The following is a 23,377-nucleotide window of genomic DNA, read 5'->3' as shown; positions in this document are numbered from 1 at the left end:
TGTTAAAAATTCTATAGACTACTGAATACTTGTAATACTACCTGATTGTTGATCTTGGGCACATTTTTTTTTTTCTTTTTAGCATCTTGTATGTTTCTGAAATGAGTATTGTAATGATATTAACATTCTAGAGTTGTGATGACTGAAGGAGGCAGATCATAAGAAAGACTTAGGTTCGTTTCTAGAGCATAGTAAGAACTTGGTAAACGTTGTTCTTAGACACACATACAGTTCTGCTCATTTGAAGATTAGACCAATTGAAGAAGAAAGAAACTACCTTTTAACTAAGAAATATGTCTTAGTCATCCAGTATGCGTTGGTACAATCACTTCTGAACTCTGGGTCTCTGGAAATTTATTTTTGAAGTGTTTATTTTGATTTGATGCATAGTAAATAGGTTTTTAATTTTAATTTTTTTTATTTTTCTCAATTATGAAATTGTGATAACACAGTTACAGGAAACTTTGGAAATATAGAACAAGGTTGCATGTGGTTCCACTATATATTACAATTATTTTTTTAAGTAGATAAATTCTTTTTTAGTTACAGTTTCAGTATCAAACTCTCATAAATTAATAGAATGAATATACAGAGAAGTAGAAGGGTACAGTGTGGGCTTCCCTGGTGGCTCAGATAGTAAAGAATCTGCCTGAAATGCAGGAGACCGAGGATCAATCCCTAGGTATACAAATAGTGACACAATTTTTAAAGGTTATATTCCGGTACTGTGTAGGTGCTTCTCAGGTGGTGCAGTGATAAAGAACTCACCTGCCAGTGCAGGAGACATAGGAGATGCAGGTTCACTCCCTGGGTTAGGAAGATCCCCTGGATAATGGAATGGCTACCCACTCTAGTATTCTTGCCTAGAGAATCCCATGGACAGAGGAGCCATGGCTTTCAGTCCATGGTGTTGCAAAGAGTCAGACACATGACAAAGCGTAAAACAAAGCTATTACCTGATCTTCAGAATTATATCCAATAACCTTCTAGATATCATCATTGAGATGTGCCATAGGCACCAAAAATTCAATTAGTATAAATCCAAATTTATTATAACTTTGTTTCACATGTTGTTTTAATTACTTGCTTATTTACAAGGCCCTGTCCCTTTATTTAAAGTTCAGACTCCTCTAGACTGTTTTCTGTATATTTGTATATTCTCAGTTGCCTGGCTTACAGCCCTTGTCTGAAACCCAAATGTATTTGAGAATTCAGATTTTTTTTCTTTAAAAGAAAAATCATATGCCATAGCCCTATATTGCCCCTCCCTTCTTCCCTCTCCCCTCTAGTAACCACTAGTTTGTTCTCTATGAGCCTGCTTCTTTTTTGTTATATTCACTAGTTTGTTGTATTTTTTAGATTCCACATATACCTAATTAAGAAGTGCAGACTATTAGTATAAAATAAGCTACAAGAATGTATTACACAGCACAGGGAATAAACCAATATTTTATGATAACTATAAATAGAATATAGTATTCAGTCACTCAGTCATGTCTGACTCTTGTGACCACATGGACTGTAGCCCACTGGCTCCTCTGTGTATGGGATTTCCCAAGTAAGAATACTAGAGTGGGTTGCCATTTCTTTCTCCAGGGGATCTTCCCTGACCCAGAGATTGAACCTGCATCTCTTGGGTCTCCTGCATAGGTGGGTGATTTCTTTACCACTGTGCCACCTGAGAAGCACCTAAATGGAATATAACCCTTAAAAATCGTGTCACTATATTTTATACCTGTAACATATAATATTGTACATCTATACTTCAGTAAAAAAAAAAATATATATATATATAAATTAAAAGGAAGATAATATGGCGTGTGTACTATAAGCTCCTAGTGAAATCTTAGATAACATTAACATTACATCTTGAAATATTGAATATTTTTGAAGCATGACATTAATAAAAACACCAAATAGGATAGTCTCTTACACATTCATATCAGATTTTGATTCCACAGTTACAAAACAGATTTAGATTTTCAGAATGTTGTGAATGTTGGAATTGCAGATAAGGGAATGTAGACTTCTGTTTAGTGCCTGCTGACTTTAAAATCGCTATAATCTATGACCCATATTTTTTTTTAACATTTAGGATTCACAGCTGTTTTGTGGATACTCTTTATTCCTTAATCATCCCACAAGCAAACGCCGACCTTTTCTTTATTTTGACCAATAATATCTAAAAGTGAATTAGAGACCTGTAAACAGATACAACAAGCAGTGGGCTTGTTTTTCTTTAATAATATGCTTTTTCCTTCCCTGCATACTGAAGAGTGGTGATTACATGTTGAAAAAATATTATTCCTGTTTTTTTTCAATACAGGTTCAGATTAGCATATAAGATAACTAAGAATTTTCTAATGAAAAGTGTTAACTTATTTGAACATAGACTGTAATAGTATATCTCACGGCACTTTATTTGGAAGTTTGAAATTTCCCCTTAAAATAGAATGGAAAGTAGATTACAGTAAGATGCAGAAGACCTCAATGCTGTCACTCGTCCTCTGATGTAATAGTTGGATGACCTCTGCTGTGTGTGCTCAGTCGCTCATTCATACCGGACTCTTTGCACCCCTGTGGACTGTAGCCCATCAGGCTCCTCTGTCCATTGGACTTTTCAAGCAAGAATACTGGAGTGGGTTGCCATTTCCTTCTCCAAGGAATATTCCCAACCCCGGGATCAAACTCAGGTATCCTGCATTGACAGGTGGATTCTTTACCACTGAGCCACCAGGGAATCCCCTAAAGGGAGTTAATCCTAATTCCGTGGATTCCCCTGGTGGCTCAGATGGTAAGGAGCCTGCCTACAATGCAGGCTACAGTTCTTACCTAGAAAATGCATATGCAGGAGATCTCTCATTGGTGGGAGCTGCAAAGCTAAACCTGTTTTCTTTCACAGTCTTATGTGTAGAACTTGATTTGATGGAAAAGTTTTGTGCTTAAAACACTCTGTGCTAGTGGTTTTAAGGGACTATACATTAATAACTTTTGGTACTCTATTTTATATAGGATGAAGGAGTTGAATCTGATGACTTGAAAAAAGATCTACCCCTAATGCCTCCACCTCCAGATTCATGTAGCATGAAGTTGACCATCAAGGAAATTTGGTTTAGTTTTGCAGCTCCCACCAATGTGAGATCTCCTGCACATGCATTTTCTAGGTAAGAAATTTTTTAAATAGATTACTATCCCTTGATTCCCCTGATTTTTTAATTTAATTTTAAATTACATAAATTCTGTGTCATGTATCTTTTTGGATTGTTTTTCTAATATATCTAGTATTAGGCTTGCTACTTTTTTCCCATCTTTCCTACTTCATACTTTCTGTAGACATTATTCTCAGCTTGTTTAACCCTTTTTCTTTTCTAGAGTTTTATTTTAATTTTACATGTCACCCTGTCATGAGCTTTTTACTTTTTTCACCTCTAACAGACTTTTGTATTTTTCTAATTCTATTATCCTTTGCTTTTCTTACTTATATATTCAGAATCTATCTGCTGGTCAGAAGGAAAAGTAATTTTGCCTAAATAAAATAGCCGCAGAGTACAATATGTATGGGAGAGTGTTTGAAATAGTCTTAAAAACATTTGTTTATGTATATATTTTTTCATTTTAAAAGGCAGCTGAACCTTTTAAGCACTGCAACTCCAGCTGTTGGTGCATGGCTTGTTCCCATTGATCAACTCAAGTCATCTTTAAACAAATTAGAAACTGAGGGGACCTTGAGAATTTGTGCTGTTATGGGATGCATAATGACAGAAGCATTAGAGGTATGTCTTTCAACAATGCAAAGTGTCATACAAAGTTTATTATTGAAATATTCCCTTATTATTTATTGTTGTTGGAAAATATCAGACCTGCATGTTCTTAATTTCTAGGTATCTTTTGTTTATTGTATCTTTGCTATATCCTTCTAAATCTGTTGTTTTGCTTTTCTCAGAATAAAAGTGTACATTTTCCCTTAAGAAGTAAATATAACAGACTTACAAAAGTTGCCCGCTTTCTCCAAGAAAATCCTTCATGTTTGCTGTGCAATATACTACATCACTACCTTCACCAGGCAAATTACTCCATCATTGATGATGCTACAATGGTGAGTTACTGAAATCATACGTTAGTTTTAAAAAAGATTCTATTCTATTGGTTAGCCACTGACACACAAGGTTTGAGATAAGTAAGGAAAGTCCAAAGGAGAAATTTGGTTAGAAATCCAGGTTTATAGACAAGATTGGGCTCAGATTAATGGTTTAGGTGTTGCCAGCCTGAAGGTGTTAGAAGCAGTGAACATGGAAGAGTCTTCTAAGAATATGTTGAGTGATAAACTGGTCAGGGATGGATCCTCAATAAATACTGAAGTGAAAGGGGGATGGAGAGAGTGCATAGAAGTGCACAAAGCAGGGGAAAGGAAGAGAACCAGGAAAGACCATCTTAGAGGCCAAAGGTATAATGAATTGCAAGCAAAAGAGTAGTCATTAGTCGTATTTCACATAAATGTTTAATAAGTACTAATTAATAATTGAGGGGGAATATATAGCTATATGAATAGATCCAGTATATCTCTGCCCGAGAAAAGCACTATGGAAAGTAACACATCATGGTTAAGAGCTTAGAGCTTGAGCACCTCCCTCTCCACTCCAAGCTTCTGATCAACAGAGAATACGCAAGAATGTTCAGCTAAATTAATAATCAATGTATCAGTACTGTTGATGGCCAGTCATGTTCCTGATAACCTCTAATGAAAGAATCTGGAGTAAATTATGGATTTCATAAAGGTACTCAGACCTTAGGTTAGTATAGTGCCTTCTACTCCCACTCTGTGAACTGAAGACTGGGAGGCCACAGTGCAAAGTTAACTTGCCCATCTAGGCATAGGCAGAGAAATTAGAACAGAAAGAATGGCAGGAATTTTGCATGGATGGATGCTCTGCCAGGATATGGTTTCCATGTAAGAGGAAGAAATACAAGAGACCCTGCTTCCTTGAATCTAGAAATGAAAGGGAAGGCTAAGGAACCTTATATTCCTCAGAAAGTAAATGAGTGATTCTTGCCATATAGTAAGTGGCTCTCTTCAGTCATAACCATTACTCCTAACACAAGGAATTGTAGGAAAGGCAAAGGAGAGGAGTTGGGTATTTTCTCCTTTAGGCTAAGTCCACAACAGGCAAGTTTTCTTTCTTAAAATCAGCACTATGTGGAATAAAATATATTCTAAATTTTGTAATTGTTACTGATAATATATTTGTTTCAAAACAGTTACAAATCCTTTGTCTATCATTTAACTATAAAAATTTGTTATTTTTTTAATGTTAAAATAGAGGTAGTTACCTAATTTTTGAAGGAAATGTTTTTGTTTGCTCTTTGCTTAATGAGTATTCCAGGTGGCACAAAATACATTTAATTTTCAGTTGATCAAAACAGGTGAAATGCATTGAATGCTTCTTACAGGGAATCCCACTTTTATACCCCATGTTTAGCCTTTTATTTACCTGGTACAGTCCATAGCATTGCACAGAGTCAGACAAGACTGAAGTGACTTAGCACACATGCACCCATGCTGTGTTGTTTATTATGGAAAGATGCAACTTTGTGTCTAGAGAGTAAGTTCTGTCATCAGTTTGAAATAGTGACACCATTGTGTAAACCTGGACAAATGACTCAACATATAAATTCTTGTTTCCTCATCTCTAAATGGGAGTTAAGAGATTTAAATGAATAAATGCATATAGAGCACTAAATAGTAATTATTATTGTTACGCTAAGATGACTCCTAACCATGTCATTGTTGTCACAGAGTGATGGCCTTCCCGCTCTGGTAACTTTAAAGAAAGGTTTGGTTGCACTGGCAAGGCAGTGGATGAAGTTTATTGTGGTAACACCAGCCTTTAAAGGAGTTAGTTTACATCGACCTGCTCAGTCCCTGAAACCTCAGTCAGCTGTGGACCATGAACATGAAGATGGGCTTGGGCTGGACAATGGAGGTGGTCTTCAAAGTGATACCAGTGCTGATGGAGCAGAATTTGAATTTGATGCAGGTAATTCTGTAAATATTTTGTTGGCTATTATGTACTCGGAACCTAATATTTTGATAATTTTAATACATTTTGTCCCATATTTGAAAATATCATGGCTTAATTATACAAGTCTGATTTGTGTTGGTCCAAATAAATGGTGATGATGTTGGAATCTTTATGCACACTTCACTTTGAAGTTTAATTTTGTGAAATGCAGTAGAAATGCAGCGAAATTCTTCTCCTATCTAGTACAATTAAGAGACATCTTTGTATAACTAGACTATTTTGAGTGAAACACATGAATTTTTTGAAATTTGCATTTCTGTTTATCAAATTCCCTACGCCAGTCTTCTGTAGATTTGAATTTTACCTGGTGGTTTGATTCTGAATTTGTGTAATGTTTAGAGGTATACATTCAGCCTATAATTCTATCATTATTATGACTGTGCAGGACAGAGGCAGTAGATAATGCATTTCAGAAATACTTGCATACTTTAACGCTTTTTCAAAGAGTAATTTTTATCATGATATATAATATTCAATGGAAATTTATGATATTTTGAAAAAATATTAAAAGTACCATGGAAAAGGACAGTAATCTTAAAATTAGAGCTTTCAGAACATTGATATATATTACTTTGCCAAGCTTTAAAAAAGTTTCTTTGAAACTTCGTATTTAACAACTAAGTATTTTATGAGTAACAGGCTGGATTTTTGTTATTTTGAAAATTTTCAAGTCTAACCAAAAATTGAAAAAAGTAGTGCAGAAATATTCTTTCTAATTGTCTGCAGATACCTAGGTTAATTTGTCAACATTCTGTTCTTTCTTCAGTATAGTTGAGTTGGTTTTTAATCTCTATGCCATTTGGGAGAAATATGTGAAAGATTAGAAGCTGTTTGTTCCTTTCTTGAGATTGAATGAAAAGATTGGGGTTGAAAGAATAAGAGAAAGAAGAATGAACATTTTAGCAGAATCCATAATTAATGTTTCAATTAATTGAATTTCAATAAATTGAGTTATTAATTAATTCAATTGAATTAATTGAATTTCAATAAATTGAGTTTTGCTATACCACCGGGAACATTGGAGTGTTTCAAGATGTTTCAAGACTATATGATAATCTATAGCCCACTTATTCTTTTGTACTGTTTCAGCCACAGTCAGTGAACACACAATGCTACTGGAGGGAACAGCCAACCGGCCTCCACCTGGTAGCTCTGGACCTGTTACTGGAGCTGAGATAATGAGGAAGCTTTCTAAGACTCATACCCATAGTGACTCTGCATTAAAAATAAAGGTACATTGTTGCTGTCTTTGTTAGAGTTACTTCCACTTACAGAGAAGACCTAAGCTTTTGTTATCTCAAATGTAAATATTAGGTATTCACCCTAAATATCCAAATAGTGCTTTTATGTTGAGATTAACATACTTAGTAACTTATAGTTTACACATTTCAAAGAAAATTATATTAACAATCAGTAATTAATATTGAATGAGGACTCCTTTAATTACCAAGCCTTAGAGCTGTCTTTTCAATGTATTCGCTGCTGTAGTCAGTGAAAGGACTTCCCTATAGCTCAAACAGTAAAGAATATGTCTGCGATGTAGGACACCATGGTTCGATCCCTGATTTGGGAAGTTCCTATGGAGAAGGGAATGGCAATCCACTCCAGTACTGTTGCCTGGAGAATTCCATGGACAGAGAAGCCTGGCAGGCTATAGTCCATGGGATTGCAAAGAATCGGACACGACTGAGTGACTAACACACACACGCACATATATTCAATAAAAAACAGTGTTGAACATGGGTGTACCTATGGCTGATTTTTGTTGATGTATGACAGAAAACCACAAAATTCTGTCATGCAAATAAATATGCTTCAATTAAAAAAATAAAGTAGAAGAAATGTTAAAAATGTTGATCAGCTTATAATTATTAGTTTTAATGAGAAGTCTTACTGGTAGTGCATGATCAATATACAGTTTAAATAGTTAATAAAGTTAAATAGTGTATGTTGTTGAGCACGTAAGAAAAAAGACATTTTCATTCATACAAGTACTGGGTGGCAGTGTAAATTGGCATAACCTCTTTGAAGAGCAATTTTGTCAATTTTTAATTGTAAAATTTTAAACATAATGCCTTTTAACCCGAGTGCTCAAAGACATATGTCCAAGAATGTTCTTTACAACACTGTTTATAAGAAAATAATGGAAGCAACATAAATGAGAACTAATAAATAGTATACCTTCATATGGATGCATATTATGAAGACTTCAAAAAGATAGAGTAGATCCCTAAATGGACATGGAATGATCACCAAAGCACATTGATTCAAGTAAAAATAAGGTATAGGACAATATATATCTCTGTGTTAAAAAGGATAAATATGTATATGTACTTATATAGGCAAATTATTTATAGAAGGATAGATAAGAAATGGTTAAGAGGACTTTGAGGGCAGGGGATCTAGTAGACTGGAGTTCAGGAGATGCTTTTTATTGGCTAGTCTTTGTGCTTTTGAAAGTTTTATTCTGTGTAAGCATTGTTCTTATAATGAAAACATTTAATGACAGTTTGATATACATTTTTTAAAGTTTGGGCTATAAGGCTTATTCTGTTTCTGCAATATAGTTACAAGCCTGGGACACTTTAAATCTTCAGCCCCTTAATCTGTCTTAGAATTACTCCTTTTCTTTTTAAAAAAAATTATTTATGTTTAATTGGAAGATCATTGCTTTACAATGTTGGATTGGTTTCTGCCATATATAATTTGAATCAGTCATAGATATACACATGTGCCCTAGAATTATTCCTGGTTTATGATCTTTCCAAAAGCTCTGATCACATTGCTATTAATGCTGTTCTCAGAAATTTTTTGAACATTCCTTTGTTTATGGATTATGAAAAAAAATAACAGAAATTTAAAAGTACTTTGTTTCAGATCTCCACTTATTAGGATATTTCTGTCTGCACGGTCTTTCTTTGTACTGTTTTAAACTGATCTGGAATTCCAGTCTTAGATGTGACAGATCAGATAGAGATTGGTCAATTGTGTAACTTTTGATTTTTTTAATTTTCTTCAGAGAATTGCTGAAAATTCTTTTTGGCATATTAGAGCTTTTCAGAGAATCAGGTCTTAGCACAGAGATTTATTATCAGAGTATTGAGAAGGGTGGTATAGTATGAAGAATTTTGGGATATATGTCTTGATACTAGACTCCCACTTTAGATTTTAAAGGGAGTTGTAGCTGTGAGTGTGCTCAGTTTTGTCCAGTTGTTTGTGACGCTATGGACTGTAGCCTGCTGGACTTCTGTGTCCATGGAATTTTCCAGGCAAGGAAACTGGAGCAGGTTGCCATTTCCTATTCCAGGGGATCTTGCCGACCCAGAAATCAAGGCCCTGTCTCTTGTGTCTCCTGCACTGCAGGCAGATTCTTTACCACTGAGCCACCAGGGAAGCCCCCAAAGGGAGGTTAATCATTGTTAAAATTAAGTGAATGATACTAAATGCTGTCCTTTGCATTGTACTGTAGAGTTTTAGAACATTGTTACATACATTTGAGATTCACTGCAGTTCTAGTAGACACAAACTGTTTAGGTAGACACTGTGGTATTAATGTGAATAATGTAGTAATAAAAACAGTGAGTCATTGTGGTTATCCGTAGTCTTTTTTATGTGCATAAGAAAGAACCCCATGTTGTTCTCTCTGTAGGGCATTCATCCGTACCATTCTCTGAGCTATACCAGTGGTGACACTGCCACAGATTCTCCAGTGCATGTGGGACGTGCAGGAGTACCAGTTAAGGAGAGTCCAAGGAAGGAAAGCCTACTCAGCTACCTGACTGGAAGTTTTCCAAGCTTGCACAACCTTCTGGAAGGGACCCCTCAGAGAAGTAGTGCAGCAGTGAAAAGTAGCTCCCTGACGAGAACAGGTATATCCTTAGTTCTGACAATTATCAGTTTATCTCTCTGTGGGAGATTTAAACAAAACAAAAAAAAGTAGGACTTATGTTTATTCAGATATATATTTTGGATGCATACCTAGTCTTTTGTACGACAACTTATCTTTGAGAATGTTTTGTGGGAAACTCTTCCGTTTAATTTGTTGGTGTCTCTTAGTTTCCAGTTTTAAATTGTAGCATTTGCTGTTACTCTCAACCTAGGCATGGTGTGTAATGTTGTCTAGACCAGCCAAGAGTGAATCTATTCTCATTATAGTCTCAATAAATTATTTATTAATGCCTTAATATCCAAATGCCAAGAGTATGTAGTGAGTTTTAAAGACATATGCAAAAGGAAGATAATTTAACCTGAGTTTCTAAAAATGATTACATAAATCACGTTTTCTGCTCCTGAATACATAAGTATTGCTATACTCAGTAAAACTTTATTTTCAGGAAACACAATGGCCTCTGATATGTTATCTGAACACCCCTTGTTATCTGAGCCATCGTCTGTGAGTTTCTATAACTGGATGTCAAATGCTGTGGGTAACCGAGGAAGTGTGGTACAGGAGTCTCCTGTCACAAAATCAGGACACAATAGTCTCCCAACAGGTATTGAGCTATCATGTTATTTTACTTAACTGTCTAAGGGGTGCATGTAAAGTTATAGTAAATCCTATTTTTCAAAAGATGGTTAAAACTATCTCAAAGATTTAAGTTTACCATGTAGTTGAAATTGTCCCATTTACGAAATGCCTTTGATAATATTGCAATTGAGAGAGTCATAAGCAGTAGCTTAGTGTTCTTATGGAAAGGCAAATATGTCAAATGTGAGATATATATAATTTAAAGAGTTTAAAATTTCCATTTAATGTGTCTGGTTTAATTTTCAAAGTATCAAAAGGAGATAAATGAAAAAATGCAAAGTATAATGACGATATCATGTACCTACAATACAGAAAATACTTTCAGCTTATCCAGATTCCTCTGCGGAGTAATAATAAACATTTTTCTCTGGTGGCTTAGAAGGTAAAGAATCTGCCTCCAATGCAGGTGACCTGTGTTCAATCCCTGGGTTGGGAAGATCCATTGGAGGAGGGCATGACAACTCACTCCAGTATTCTTGCCTTGGAGAATCCCCAAGGAGAGAGGAGCTTGACGGGCTACAGTCCATGGGGTTGCAAAGACTCAGACATGATAGAACAACTAAGGACAGCAGCACATACTCTTTATAGTTACTTAAATATTTAATTAAATCTAAAGAAGTACTAAAAGCAATAAAGTAAGATTCTTGCCCTTAAGGAGGGAAACAAATAACGAAAATTTATTTTAAAGGGGTCTTTATAAGTAGCAGGAAAACAGGCATAGAATTCACAAAGAAATACTGGTGGCTGTTTCCAATAACATAAATGGAGTCAGTCCTTTCCTATCATTTTCTATTTTTCTCTTATTTTTCCAAATGTCCTATAGGTATGTATGATTTTATTGTGAAAGTGTGTATATATTTTTTAAAAGAATATGTGAAGTAGCCTTTGTTCTTAGTTACTTTGGGCAGCTGAAGTTAATCTTTGTAACATCTATTTGGATCACTTTTAAATTCTATTCAAACAAAAATATGAAATTATGAAAAGTGACTGATAAATGACTACTCAGTATGTTTTATTTTTTGGCTGGTGTGTGGACCACATTTGAATCTGCAACCAATTCTAATTCTGACTGTAGGTGTGCAGAGATATGCCAATTCCTAGTATTAGCCCTTGACTGAAGGAGATAGAAGGCTGGTTCTTCCACCAGCTCTGAGCACTTTCCTGCAGCTAATCTCACTACTGCAGAGTTTAAATTTCAGGAGAGCCAAAAGGAACATTTTCTCTCTATCACAGATCTGTTGCCTGACGAGTTAATAGATAACAGAGTACAGAAGAAAGAAGAGATGCCATTTTATTTTTGTTTTGCCTTGAGAAATAATAGTTAGGAAGAAAATTATATGTGGGGATTCTGTGACATAGTTTTTGCCATATAACCATGCTCCTATCTATAATTTTGTTCCTCTGTGCAAAGCTGATGGGATATCAGAATGCTTTTCAAAGTTCTTCCAGCCCTGTAGTTTTATATTTTGGACTGACTGGCTCTAATACATACTTCATGTATGAAGATGAGTGATATTATTCTGAAAATATAGTTTAATTTCACTTTTTATTAGTGTCTGTAAAATAACCTGAAAATGTGTTTTTCTTTTCCTTCTCAATTTAAATGGTCTGGTAATATAATACAAGCTTCATAAGTTTACTTTGCTGTATCCCTTTATGTTATTTTCATTTCCCAAGAATTTAGAATTTATTTTTGAATACTTACTCTTTTAGGTGTTGCACCCAATCTTCCTACAATACCCTCAGCCTCAGATTTCAACACTGTCTTGTCTAGTGACCAGAATACTTTGGACGGGACACATTCTCAGCATAGCACTAGTCAGGATGATGTGGCAGGTGTAGAAGAAGCCAACCAAGGTTTTCCTGCTGTACAGCTTGCTGATGCTCAGGTGAGCCACTCCATTTTCCCCTAACTATAGTGACTGTGTATTAGGCAGTACTTAGCAGTTGGAACCATCAAGTGTGTGCATGTGGAATTCCATTGAAAATCTTTTTCCTTGCCTATCTGCCTAAAGCCTTCATGTAAAAGGAGGAGCCTTTAAAAAGTACATAGGTTAATTATAAATACAAATTAAGCATATATAGATATTCATTAAACTGAAGAATGGTATATAGTTAGTCTGCCTCATACAGCAACATTCTTGTTATTTGGGGATAGAGACTGGCTAAATAATAGGACTAGAAAGTTATGTTTAATCATTTCCTACAGTTTTAAGTGTTCTGTGAAGGCTTGAGTGAGCAATGTGGAGGCATTGAAGATTTTAGAACAGAAGAATAATTGTACATGTGAAAATGTTGTATGGGTAGCAATGTGTTAAGTGGATTGAAATAGAGAAACTAGAAGTGAAAAGATGAGTTAATAAAATAGCTCACGGAAGTGGTAGTGAAACTCTTAGCTTAGGTGGTCATGCCTTTGATAAGGTGAAAGAGAAATACAATGGAGGTCTTATTTAATTGACTAAATGTGGGGAGTGGAAAACAAAATTCTCCAAGGCAAATGAGAGAGTGGGAGATAGGTATTTAGAAGTGTTATCTTTTCAGGATGAAGGAGACCTGAGCATATTTTTTATTTAGGACAAATTAAGAGAGTTCTAAAAAAAAAAAAAAAAACAAGCGGCAAACTGATAGAGAAAGATTCAGAGAGGGATGAGAAGTGTTGGAATTTAGAGTCCTTTATAGAGAGAGATAACTTTTTGACATAAAATGTACTTTTTCCCCTGAGAATGTTTGGGAAGGCAGTATGGACAATTCATAACTGTACTGATAAGTTTGCAAATTCACAGCCTCAGTTTTCTATCACAGTAGGAGGTGACTTACATTAAGAAATGTGTCAGGCACTTTTAAACTTTTTTGAGATTTACTTCTTCAATACTCCAATAAATTGGAGTCTATTTTAGGGATTCTTTCACTTTTTTTTTTTAAGAGAAAAGAAATAATTTTTTATGTTTGTTTTTGCCTGGATAAACATTCATGGTATTTATTAGCATCCAATACACATTTTTAGAGACAACTATAGTATTTTAAATATAAAACTCTAAAATCGACCAGAGACAGTAATATTAAGTAATACAATAAAAGACTATGTAAGGTGATTTAAATATATATAAAGGTTGGAGTGAAATTGAAAGAGAGCTCACCACAGATCCACAGAAGGATTACCAAATACTGCTGAAAGTCTAGTTATTTAGAACGTCTTGTTGTCCTTATTAGCTTAGCTATAGGAATAGAACTACTCTTGCCTAGAAAATCCTATGGGCGGAGAAGCCTGGTAGGCTGTAGTCCATGGGGTTGCGAAGAGTCGGACATGACTGAGCGACTTCACTTTCACTTTTCACTTTCATGCATTGGAGAAGGAAATGGCAACCCACTCCAGTGTTCTTGCCTGGAGAATCCCAGGGATGGGGGAGCCTGGTGGGCTGCCGTCTCTGGGGTCGCACAGAGTCGGACATGACTGAAGCAACTTAGCGGCAGTAGCAGCAGCAGGAATAGAAGAAGAGGATTAATCCAAAGCAGATGTAGCAAGATAAGTGAGGTGATAAGATGTAATATGCAGTCTTGGAAATTGCTGAAAAGGAGTTTAAGGTAAGAATATGAGAGAAAAAGGAAGTCCCCTAACTTCGGAATTAAAGCATTGGTTATTTCCATGGCCAGAGAAGCCTTTTAGGATGGTAATCTGGGATGGGAAAAGGAAAGAACTAAAATGACTGGTGGGTTTGCATGATTAACTAGGGGTCATACAGATAACAGAGATTAGGAAAGATGGAGGATGGCTTGAACCTTGAAGAGTGTTTCCTTTGGGATGAAAGATCAAATCCAAGAAAGAGTAAACCCAAGAAAGCATATGCCAAGCAAATATACAAGGGAGAGAAAAATTCTCCCTAAATTTCCAGTGTAGAGTGAATTGTCTGAATTCTGTCATTCTAGACCTTCAGGCTTTCACAGGAGTAGTAAGTAGCCTGTCTTCCTAAGCACAAACAAATGAGGTGACATAGAGACAAGTGAAAATGTAGACTGGAGGCTCACTGCAAAAATGGCACATCTCCATTTTGACAGATGTTTTTTTAAGCTCGGGAAAAGAGAATGTGTGGTGAAAAAGAGAAGGGAGTCAATGAAGGCAGTTTAGGATGTAGAGGAAGGAAAAGGAACCATGCAGCAGAGAATGAGTAGTCAGGATTATTATTACTGATCTACTGTGAATACATAGAGTTGCTTTTATTTGGGTTAGCACTTAGTGACTATGAGGTTCAGTTAACTAGAGACTTGGCCAGAGTGATGTATTTCCACAGCATATATGATACTTAAAATGTAAAAGTTCTTTGTCAGCAAATGTTAAATGACTTTTGCAACCAAGGGATACCATTTAAAAATAGATCAACTATTAAAAATACAACATATAAATGCTTTTATATTAACAGCAAATTGATAAGCTCTTTTCTGAACCTTTTATAGCAGATATTTATGGAAACACAGTAGATATCCATGCCTTTTTTAAAACAAGTAGAATGATTTAAACTAATTTTATTTTCCTTGTACTTTCACTCAAGCACAATCAAGGAACTTTGTATTTATGATTAATGTGAAGATGGCTGGCACATAGTAGGTGCTCAAAAATACTAAGTTTTAAGTAAAATTAGAACATATTTATTATTCAAGGCCTTTTTTTCCCTTCACAGTATAGTAATAATATGTACTGAGATAATATGTAAGAAAAATAGCCACAATAAATGTTGAATTATAAACTGAGCTAATATAAATGTGTTATATCTTTTAGGTTGTTTTCAAACCTCTTCTGAGTCATACAGGGATCCAGTCACAGGACACAATGCCACTCTGCTACCGAATGTACTTCGGAGAACACCTTTCATTTTCAGGGACTTTGGACTGCCTTAGAGCAGATATTGTGGATTCAGACACGGCCAAAGAGAGAAAAGGCAAAAGAGCAAGAAGGTGTCTTACATTATTATTGGTTATATGTAAAAATTTGTACAAAAGTTGTAATATCTGCTTTTTAACTTTGCTTTCTTCTAGTGCTTGTGTGGAAGTAATTTTAACAGCCTAATGAAAAGATAACTTCCGCTTAACAGAAATAGTTGCTATGTTTTCTTAATAATTTGTTGATTTTATCACTAGGTTGTGAGACCTGTTTTTAGATATGTTTTTGTAAGATGTTAGTACATGTATGTTGTTGTTTAGTTACTAAGTCATGTCTGTTTTGCGACCCCGTGGACCATAGCCTTCCAGGCTCCTTGTCCATGGCATTTCCCAGGCACGAATACTGGGGTGAGTTGCCATTTCCTTCTGCAGGGGATCTCCTCGACCCAGGAATCGAATTCATGACTTCTGCATTGGCAGGTGGAATCTTTACCAGTGAGCCACCAGGGAAGCCATGAAAATTACATGTATCAGGGTCAGCCAAAGCACATATGTTGATAAATATACTTTATTTACTGTTGTAGTAGTATTTTATGATCTTATGGATTAATTTTATATATTATTCATAGAATTTATTCCTGACCTCCTTTCTGAGTTGACTGGTAGCAGGTAGTATTTTCCATTAAGAACAGAGTAGACACCATGTTGAGTGTATAGCCTTGTCTTTCACAGTAGTGTGGTACCATAACAGTAACCAGGCAAGCTGAAACACTGCAGAAGTGACCTTAACGATTATTAAGATTAATGGGGAAAATTACCTTGATTTTGTGACCTGGAAAAATATTTCTTAAAATATTAGAAAGTCTTTTACTGTTTATTATACATGTATAGGAAAATAAAAAATATAATAAAACTGATATTTTGTGCATACAGTTTAAAACATTGGAAACATTTGAGAGTTAAAATGTTTTCTTTTTTAAAAACTAGAGGGTAGTTTGTATAGTCCTTGTCTGCTTACATCATGTAGCTTACAACACAGAAGGAGCATCTTTTCTGTCCTTTGGCAAATGTCATACTCCATTCTAAGCAATTTCCAGTGTTTTAGCTTTGCACTTTCAGTGTTGTAAAATGTCTTCACTAGTTCTTTTCAGCCCCCATCACTTTCTTTGGGATAGCTTCATCCCTTTTGTCATGACCACATCTTTATGCCAGTAAGTTTGCCTTCTCTGAGTTCCATGAGCTGCATATCTAGAGTTTCTAGATGGAAGTGCCAACATTTTCATACTCAGTTGTTTTCTTTTATAACTCCATTTACTTTCTGAAAATTTATTTTTATTGAGTTAATATTGATTTATAACATTATATATATATACACACACAACATTCTGTTTCTACTCTTGTATACACAACAGCATGCTTGCTACCAAAAGATTAGTTTCCTTTTGTCATACATCTGAGTTCCCTTACTCATTTTGTTCTCCCCTCCCTTACCTCAGCACCTACCTCTCTGGTAACCACTATTCTGTTCTTGGTATCTGTGTGTGTTTTGTTTGGTTTGGTAATTTATCTTATTTGCTTTTTGTTTTTTATATTTCACAAGTGAAATCGTACTGTATTTGTCTTTCTTTTTGACTTATTTCACTTAGCATAATGCCATCAAGTTCCATCCATGTTGTAGAGGACAAGGACTTCATCGTTTTTTTTTATGCTGAGTAGTATTCTGTGTGTGTGTGCACTTTGTGTGTCTATCATATTTTCTTCATCCATTGGTGGACACTTAGGTTGTTTTCATATCTTGGCCATTGTAAATAATGCTGTGATGAATACAGAGGTACATATATCTTTTAGAATTAGTGTTTTTGTATTCTTTGGAAAAACACCCAGAAGTAAGAAAACTGGATCATAAGGTAGTTCTAATCTTAATTTTTGGAGGAATCTCTATATACTGTATCCCATAGTGGTATACCAATTTATATTCCCACCAACAGTGTATGAGAATCCTTTTTCTCCACATCCTTGCCCACACTTGTTATTTCTCACACTTGTTTTTGGTGATAGCTATTCTAACATACATAAAATTACTGAATTGTATATAAGTGTGATTTGGACTCGATGTAGAATAAGATCAAGAAAGAAGACTTAAGGCCTAGTTTCCAACTTGTAAAAATAAGAAGTGTGTTGACTTAGAACATACTTCACCTTGGAGATTATTTTGCTAACAAGTTAATAAAGACTCTATGATTCTGGGGAAAAAGAAAGAAAACCTTGTCATTTTCTTTTTTTTTTTTTCCACATTTTTAGGCAAGGCCATGTGAATCTTCCTCCACTTGAGTTCAAACCGGCATTGATGTTGGAAACCTTTAGCATCAGCGCTGTTGTAATGGAAAAATCCGTGTGCACCCCTCAGAACTCTACCAGTGCTCTTTCTTTTCATGATCTCAATAAGCGTTATTATAATACTTTTCACTGCAACTTTACTATTTCCTGTCAGTCAATAAGCCAGCATGTAGATATGGCTTTAGTTCGTCTCATTCATCAATTTAGTACAATGATAGACGACATCAAAGCGACTCAGACTGACATTAAACTTAGCAGGTACACAGCCGGATCAGCTTCCCCAACACCTACTTTCAAAACCAGAAAACACCGGGACTTCCGCTCATCCGACTTCAGCCGCAGTTCTAGGGGAAGTCTTAACGGTGGCAATAGAGTAAATAATACAAAGAACAAACGGACCAACAACGAGAATAACAAAAAGGAGTCTCGAAACAAAAATTCATTAGGAAGATCTGAAAGAAGAACTTCAAAAGTGTCTAGGAAAGGTTCAAAAGATGTGGTGGATCATATGACTATCCACATGGATGACTCTGATTCAATTACGGTATCAGAACAAAGCGAGCCTTCAGCTGAGTGCTGGCAGAATATGTATAAATTGCTTAACTTCTATTCACTTATCTCTGATCCAACAGGAATACTGGAAAAATCTTCAGAAACATTTGGACCAGCAGGTAATGGATATTTTTATATTAAAAAAATCTGTTTAGAACAGCAATAATACTAAAAAAATACTAAACAGAAAAAAAGACCGGTTATTCATCATGTATTCTTATTGTTATAAGAAATGGATAATTGAAAGCATAGAATTGGCAGTCACCAAGGAGAGAGAACAGTGATGGTGATCAGATATTCTACTGCCCCTTTTCCCATCCTTTCTAACTTTTACACAGTCAGCTCTTAAAGAATTCAGATAGACCTGCTTTCAAATACCTGAGTCTCCTATTTATTTTCAAATATGACCATGGGAAAATAGTGGAAATTTTCAGAAATCATTTTGGTGGAGAAGAGGACAAAGAGGGCTAGTTTGGAGTGCGAAGGAAAGAAAAGCAAGGTAGCGTCCTTCCATTTTGCAGTATCTAAGCCCACATATTTCCATTTACTTACAGGAGTTCGGAGCCCTACAGAGCCGACATGTAAAGTTGTGTTTGAGAATGAACAAGACAATACTAGTGTGACTAAGAGGAAACGTAGTTTGGTAACTGCTGAACCTCAGCATGTTACTCTGATAGTGTTTGGGATTGGCATGGTGAACCGCACACACCTGGAGGCAGACATTGGTGGGCTAACAATGGAATCGGAACTGAAGAGGATTCATGGCAGTTTTACACTTAAGGAAAAAATGAAAGGTATGATAACATCCTGATACTGGAGTGCCACTTTTCTGAAGAAAGCCAATGCCGTGTCTCATAAATTCCTACGTGGTGATTTTTCTTCAGAAAATGGAACTTCCCATTTATATGGATCAAGAGTGCTAGTGTACATAGTTTTTTCCTATTCTTAATGGTTTAAAATTTTTCTAAATATTCTGTGCTACTAGTTCTGAGATTTAAAATGTCATTGGGCTGTTTAATGGCATTAGGCTCTTTAATGCATGAATGGCATCGTAAACTACATATTTTGCATTATTCCAGTTTTGACACATAACACATACATATATGTGAATGGATGGAAAGAAAAAACCTTCAAGGAAATTTTTTTTAAATTTGTTCTCGAATAGTTTAAATTTCATTGTATCTTTAAAATTATCTTTTGTCACTGGATGTATTATGGATGAAATGAAATTTTAATATGAAGTGCAACTAAATTTCCAGAATTCAGAGTTGGGTTTTTTTTTCCACATTTTAAGATGTTTTACATCAAAAGATGACTGAGACATGTGCCACTGCTCATATCGGTGGGGTTAATATTGTGCTGCTTGAAGGGATTACACCAAATATACAGTAAGTGTGTTGTCTTTTTGATTATTAAAGTTGTTTGTTATAGTTTTATAGGAAACTTAAAATTCATTGGATGAATCCCGTACCTAGTAGGGCTTGAAGTTTATATAATATTGCCAGATACTGTGATTCTATCACTAAGAATGTCACCAAATGAATTTTTTTTTCAGAAAAAATTATTTGCTCTCTTTATAAAATTGGTTTACTGCCAGTCCTGCCACCCTAAAAAACTGACTGCCGGTACATTTTAAGATTGTGTAACAGGAAAAATGATTACAGTGTAAATTTCAGCTAAACATATAAGATGCAAGAGCTCACGTAACTCAAATAAGTAAAACAAAATTATAATAAAATAGGCTGTCTCTTGATTTTACTAACTAATCATTACCCAGTATTCATGCTGGGTTTCAAAACTTTATCTTGCCATTTTTTCTTTTAAAGTATTTAACATTAAAGCCTATGAGACCCTCCTAATAGTATAAATAAGCTTTCTACAGTGAGTATACCATTCCATATTGCTTTTCTTTTGACTCTTTGCTCTCACCTTTTCATGTTCTCTTTGTGGATCTGTCCAAAATTGTTCTAATAATAATTACCTTTACACATGATATTTAGATCACTAATTACTTGTCAATACATTTAACCATTGACTTTGCTCATACACTTGGGAATATATACCTTCATTCCTAACTTCCCTTCAGTGGAGCAGTTTTATACTATAACTACAAATTGTATTTTGATAATTTAGTCAATTTCGAGAATTTGCTCATTTTTAGTAACTAGTTAATGTCCTGCTATTGTCCCTTAAAGCATCTGTCATGCTAAATATTGACAAAATAGAGGATCTAGTTCAGTGTTATAAAAATTAAATATTAGTCAAAAATTGACTCATTACAGGTCTATTCATGACATTTCATACGTGGGTAATATGATGACTGTCTTGGGGAACATTTCCTGAAATGGATATGTAAATCTTGCTGGGGCAGTTTTGACTTGTGTATCTAGAACCAAAGAGTATATTTCATTATAGCTGCTTAAATGGTCCAGATCACATTTCCTAAGCTGGCTTTCTAAAAACCAGAAATTCCAGTAGTTGTGAGATAGATATTTTCTGACTATTCAGAATGGGAGGAGGGGTATTATTATGTATAATTACAATCTAAAGGAGCATCTATTGTGGACCAGAAACCTCATATACATTATTTAATCCTCACTACAATCCTATTAACTGGGGCGGTTTTATCCCCACTGTAATAAATAAATAGAGATTCGGAAAGATCAGAGTGTTTTCCTAAAATGCTTCAAGTCATACAGTCAGGAAGAAGAGGTGCCTGAATCTCCACACCTTCTACCTCACTATGATGCTTCAAAGAAAGTCACCACAGACTTAGGTTTCATGATTCCTTTGTTGACTCTGAATTTAAAGTATCATGGTTACTTTAACCTATTCAGAAATATAACAGATTTCCTTAAATGTCTCCCATGTTTTATTTACTCCATCCTCTCAAAACTCTTATCTCCATTAGCTAAGAGAAGGCTTCAAATAGTCTCTAAATTTGCAAAACATATTTATAAAATAATTTTTTAAGTATTAGTTGATATTTTTTTGCCTCTAAAAAAAGAGGTCAAGCCAGATCCCTTAACTTTTTCATTAAAAAAATAAAACTTTATTTATTACTCAACTACCAAACTCTAATAGTGTTAATAAGACTTTCTGAATTTATTCTTTGGGTTTTCATTTCTAGTTTCAATTAAAAGGAAATGGAACTTCAAAAAGTTGAAAAAGTTCTTCGAGTGAAAATTTTTAAAATGGGAAATAAAAGCTTTCCAGATGATTGGTCATATTGTAACTAATTTATGCATGAATGTTTATTTGCTTCCTTTTTGTTTTCCTGCTTTCTCTTGAATCTTCATCTGTAGACTGGAGGATTTTCCTACATCTCCTACAAGCACAGCCAAACAAGAGTTTCTGTATGTCATTATTATTCTTTTTCATGGACTTTGTGATTAACATTGTATTGGATAGTTTTAGAGATAAAATATTAATATTTAGATTATCTGCATGGCTGTGAATGTATGTAGTTAGTTATTATTTTGTAGCTTTAATATAGATCCTTTCATAGATTATATAGTTTGCTAATATTCATGGAAAACACACAGGTAAGAACTACCTTTTTGGTAATTCATATCTTGTTTTATTGTTAAAATATTCAAAATTGTAGTTTTATGTTGCTTTGTGCTCTTTAAGACCTGTTAATATTAAAATTTATATTATCACAAATCCCATTAATATTGGATGTGGTAATCGAAGCTGAAATTTTTAACTTTGCAAGAGAGTTTTGACAGGTTTGCAAAACTAATTATTAAAACACTAATATATGAAAATATCTACATTGCTCATCCTTCTAATTCTGTCTTTAAGATGTAGAGAGTTTGCTGCTCTATTGTCAAATTTTATATGTGGCTTTTGTACTGTATTTACTTTAATATTTTTGATTGGCTTGATTTTACCTAGGTATATCTGATATTTTGTGGTAGTGAGCTATACCAAGCATTACGTATAAATATTTGTCATGTGAATCTTACCACCATGACAATTTAGTATGTTACTTAGCACTGATTATTTATTTGAACATTTTCTATAAAATTCAAGTATGCTGAATAAATTTAGTTAAATCTGCATATTTTGTTCTAGGCTAGTAGGATTATCAATAACTAGTGAGATTTATTTCAGTGTGTATTGATAATAGGCCATAGACAAAATATCATCAATCAACAACCCTTTTTGGGGATTATCTGTGATCTATATCACTTCATCAGCCAACTAAAGTACTAATAAAGAATAAATGCATTAATACTAAATTAGAAAATCGATTATTTTTTGGAAACCACTCTTCCATATTAATATCATGTTAAAAGGTATAGAAAAAAAATAGCGATTTCCACTTTAGTATTTGTAATAGCTAGGGAAGATTGATTGTTTCTTTTTTTATCACTGAGTTCTCTGGATGTATAACAAAAAAATACACATGGCTTTAGAAAGGATGCTTTTTAATGACTGAAGATCACATCTTCATCCACTCAACTAATTAGGATTCTAGGTTACAAATTATTGTCTGCACACTCTGTTAGGTTTCAGAGATGGAACGGTAAGCAAATGAGAGGTAGTTCTGTCATAATATCATTTTATAGGCCTACTCCCTCCTTTTTCAGGCCTTCCTGCTAGGAGAGTTAACATATAAAGTACAATTGCCAAATAGGAAAGACAGTTCCAGTGATTTTTAATAGATAACTAGACAATATGTGATCATAACACTCCGTGTCCCCACTGTAGAGATTTTCAGGCAAAACTGAATTGAGGCAGGCAGCATGGGTCAGGTGCCTTCCTTTTCCTGCCCCTAAAGTTTGGGCTTGATTGGTCAAGGAAATAGGGTGGGGTTGGAGATAGAGATAATGAGGCCCTAAATTAAATCCTCAAATTCTTAACCTGCGTGGATAAGCATGGCTGGTCTACCTATAAGGCCCTATTGTCTGGACACAGGAAGAAAAAGAAAATGAGGAAAACTCCTTGCCTCATTAGACACTGTGGTTGTTATAACTTAGGTTCAGAGTGCATCTAGCAG

The 23,377-nt window shown here is 34.8% G+C and overlaps 1 protein-coding gene across 17 annotated transcripts in view; it reads left to right on the top strand.

Moving 5' to 3' along the window:
- Window positions 1-23,377, top strand: part of BLTP1 (bridge-like lipid transfer protein family member 1) — a 208,042-nt gene that overhangs the window by 107,554 nt on the left and 77,111 nt on the right. For 9 of the 17 annotated variants that reach the window (XM_042234373.2, XM_060401066.1, XM_027956323.3 and 6 more), the window contains 13 exons: window positions 3,013-3,164; window positions 3,623-3,773; window positions 3,944-4,096; window positions 5,795-6,035; window positions 7,170-7,312; window positions 9,730-9,949; window positions 10,415-10,573; window positions 12,322-12,497; window positions 15,380-15,555; window positions 17,782-18,488; window positions 18,924-19,163; window positions 19,664-19,757; window positions 21,675-21,725. In XM_042234373.2, coding sequence (XP_042090307.1) covers window positions 3,013-3,164; window positions 3,623-3,773; window positions 3,944-4,096; window positions 5,795-6,035; window positions 7,170-7,312; window positions 9,730-9,949; window positions 10,415-10,573; window positions 12,322-12,497; window positions 15,380-15,555; window positions 17,782-18,488; window positions 18,924-19,163; window positions 19,664-19,757; window positions 21,675-21,725 — 2,663 coding nt within the window. The remainder of the gene's footprint in view (window positions 1-3,012; window positions 3,165-3,622; window positions 3,774-3,943; window positions 4,097-5,794; window positions 6,036-7,169; window positions 7,313-9,729; window positions 9,950-10,414; window positions 10,574-12,321; window positions 12,498-15,379; window positions 15,556-17,781; window positions 18,489-18,923; window positions 19,164-19,663; window positions 19,758-21,674; window positions 21,726-23,377) is intronic. The other 8 variants (XM_060401067.1, XM_060401064.1, XM_060401065.1 and 5 more) reach the window with 1 other exon arrangement.

Source organism: Ovis aries, chromosome 17 (genome assembly GCF_016772045.2).
Source record: "Ovis aries strain OAR_USU_Benz2616 breed Rambouillet chromosome 17, ARS-UI_Ramb_v3.0, whole genome shotgun sequence".
Lineage (NCBI taxonomy): Eukaryota > Metazoa > Chordata > Mammalia > Artiodactyla > Bovidae > Ovis > Ovis aries.
This window is presented reverse-complemented; position numbering and strand designations above follow the sequence as displayed.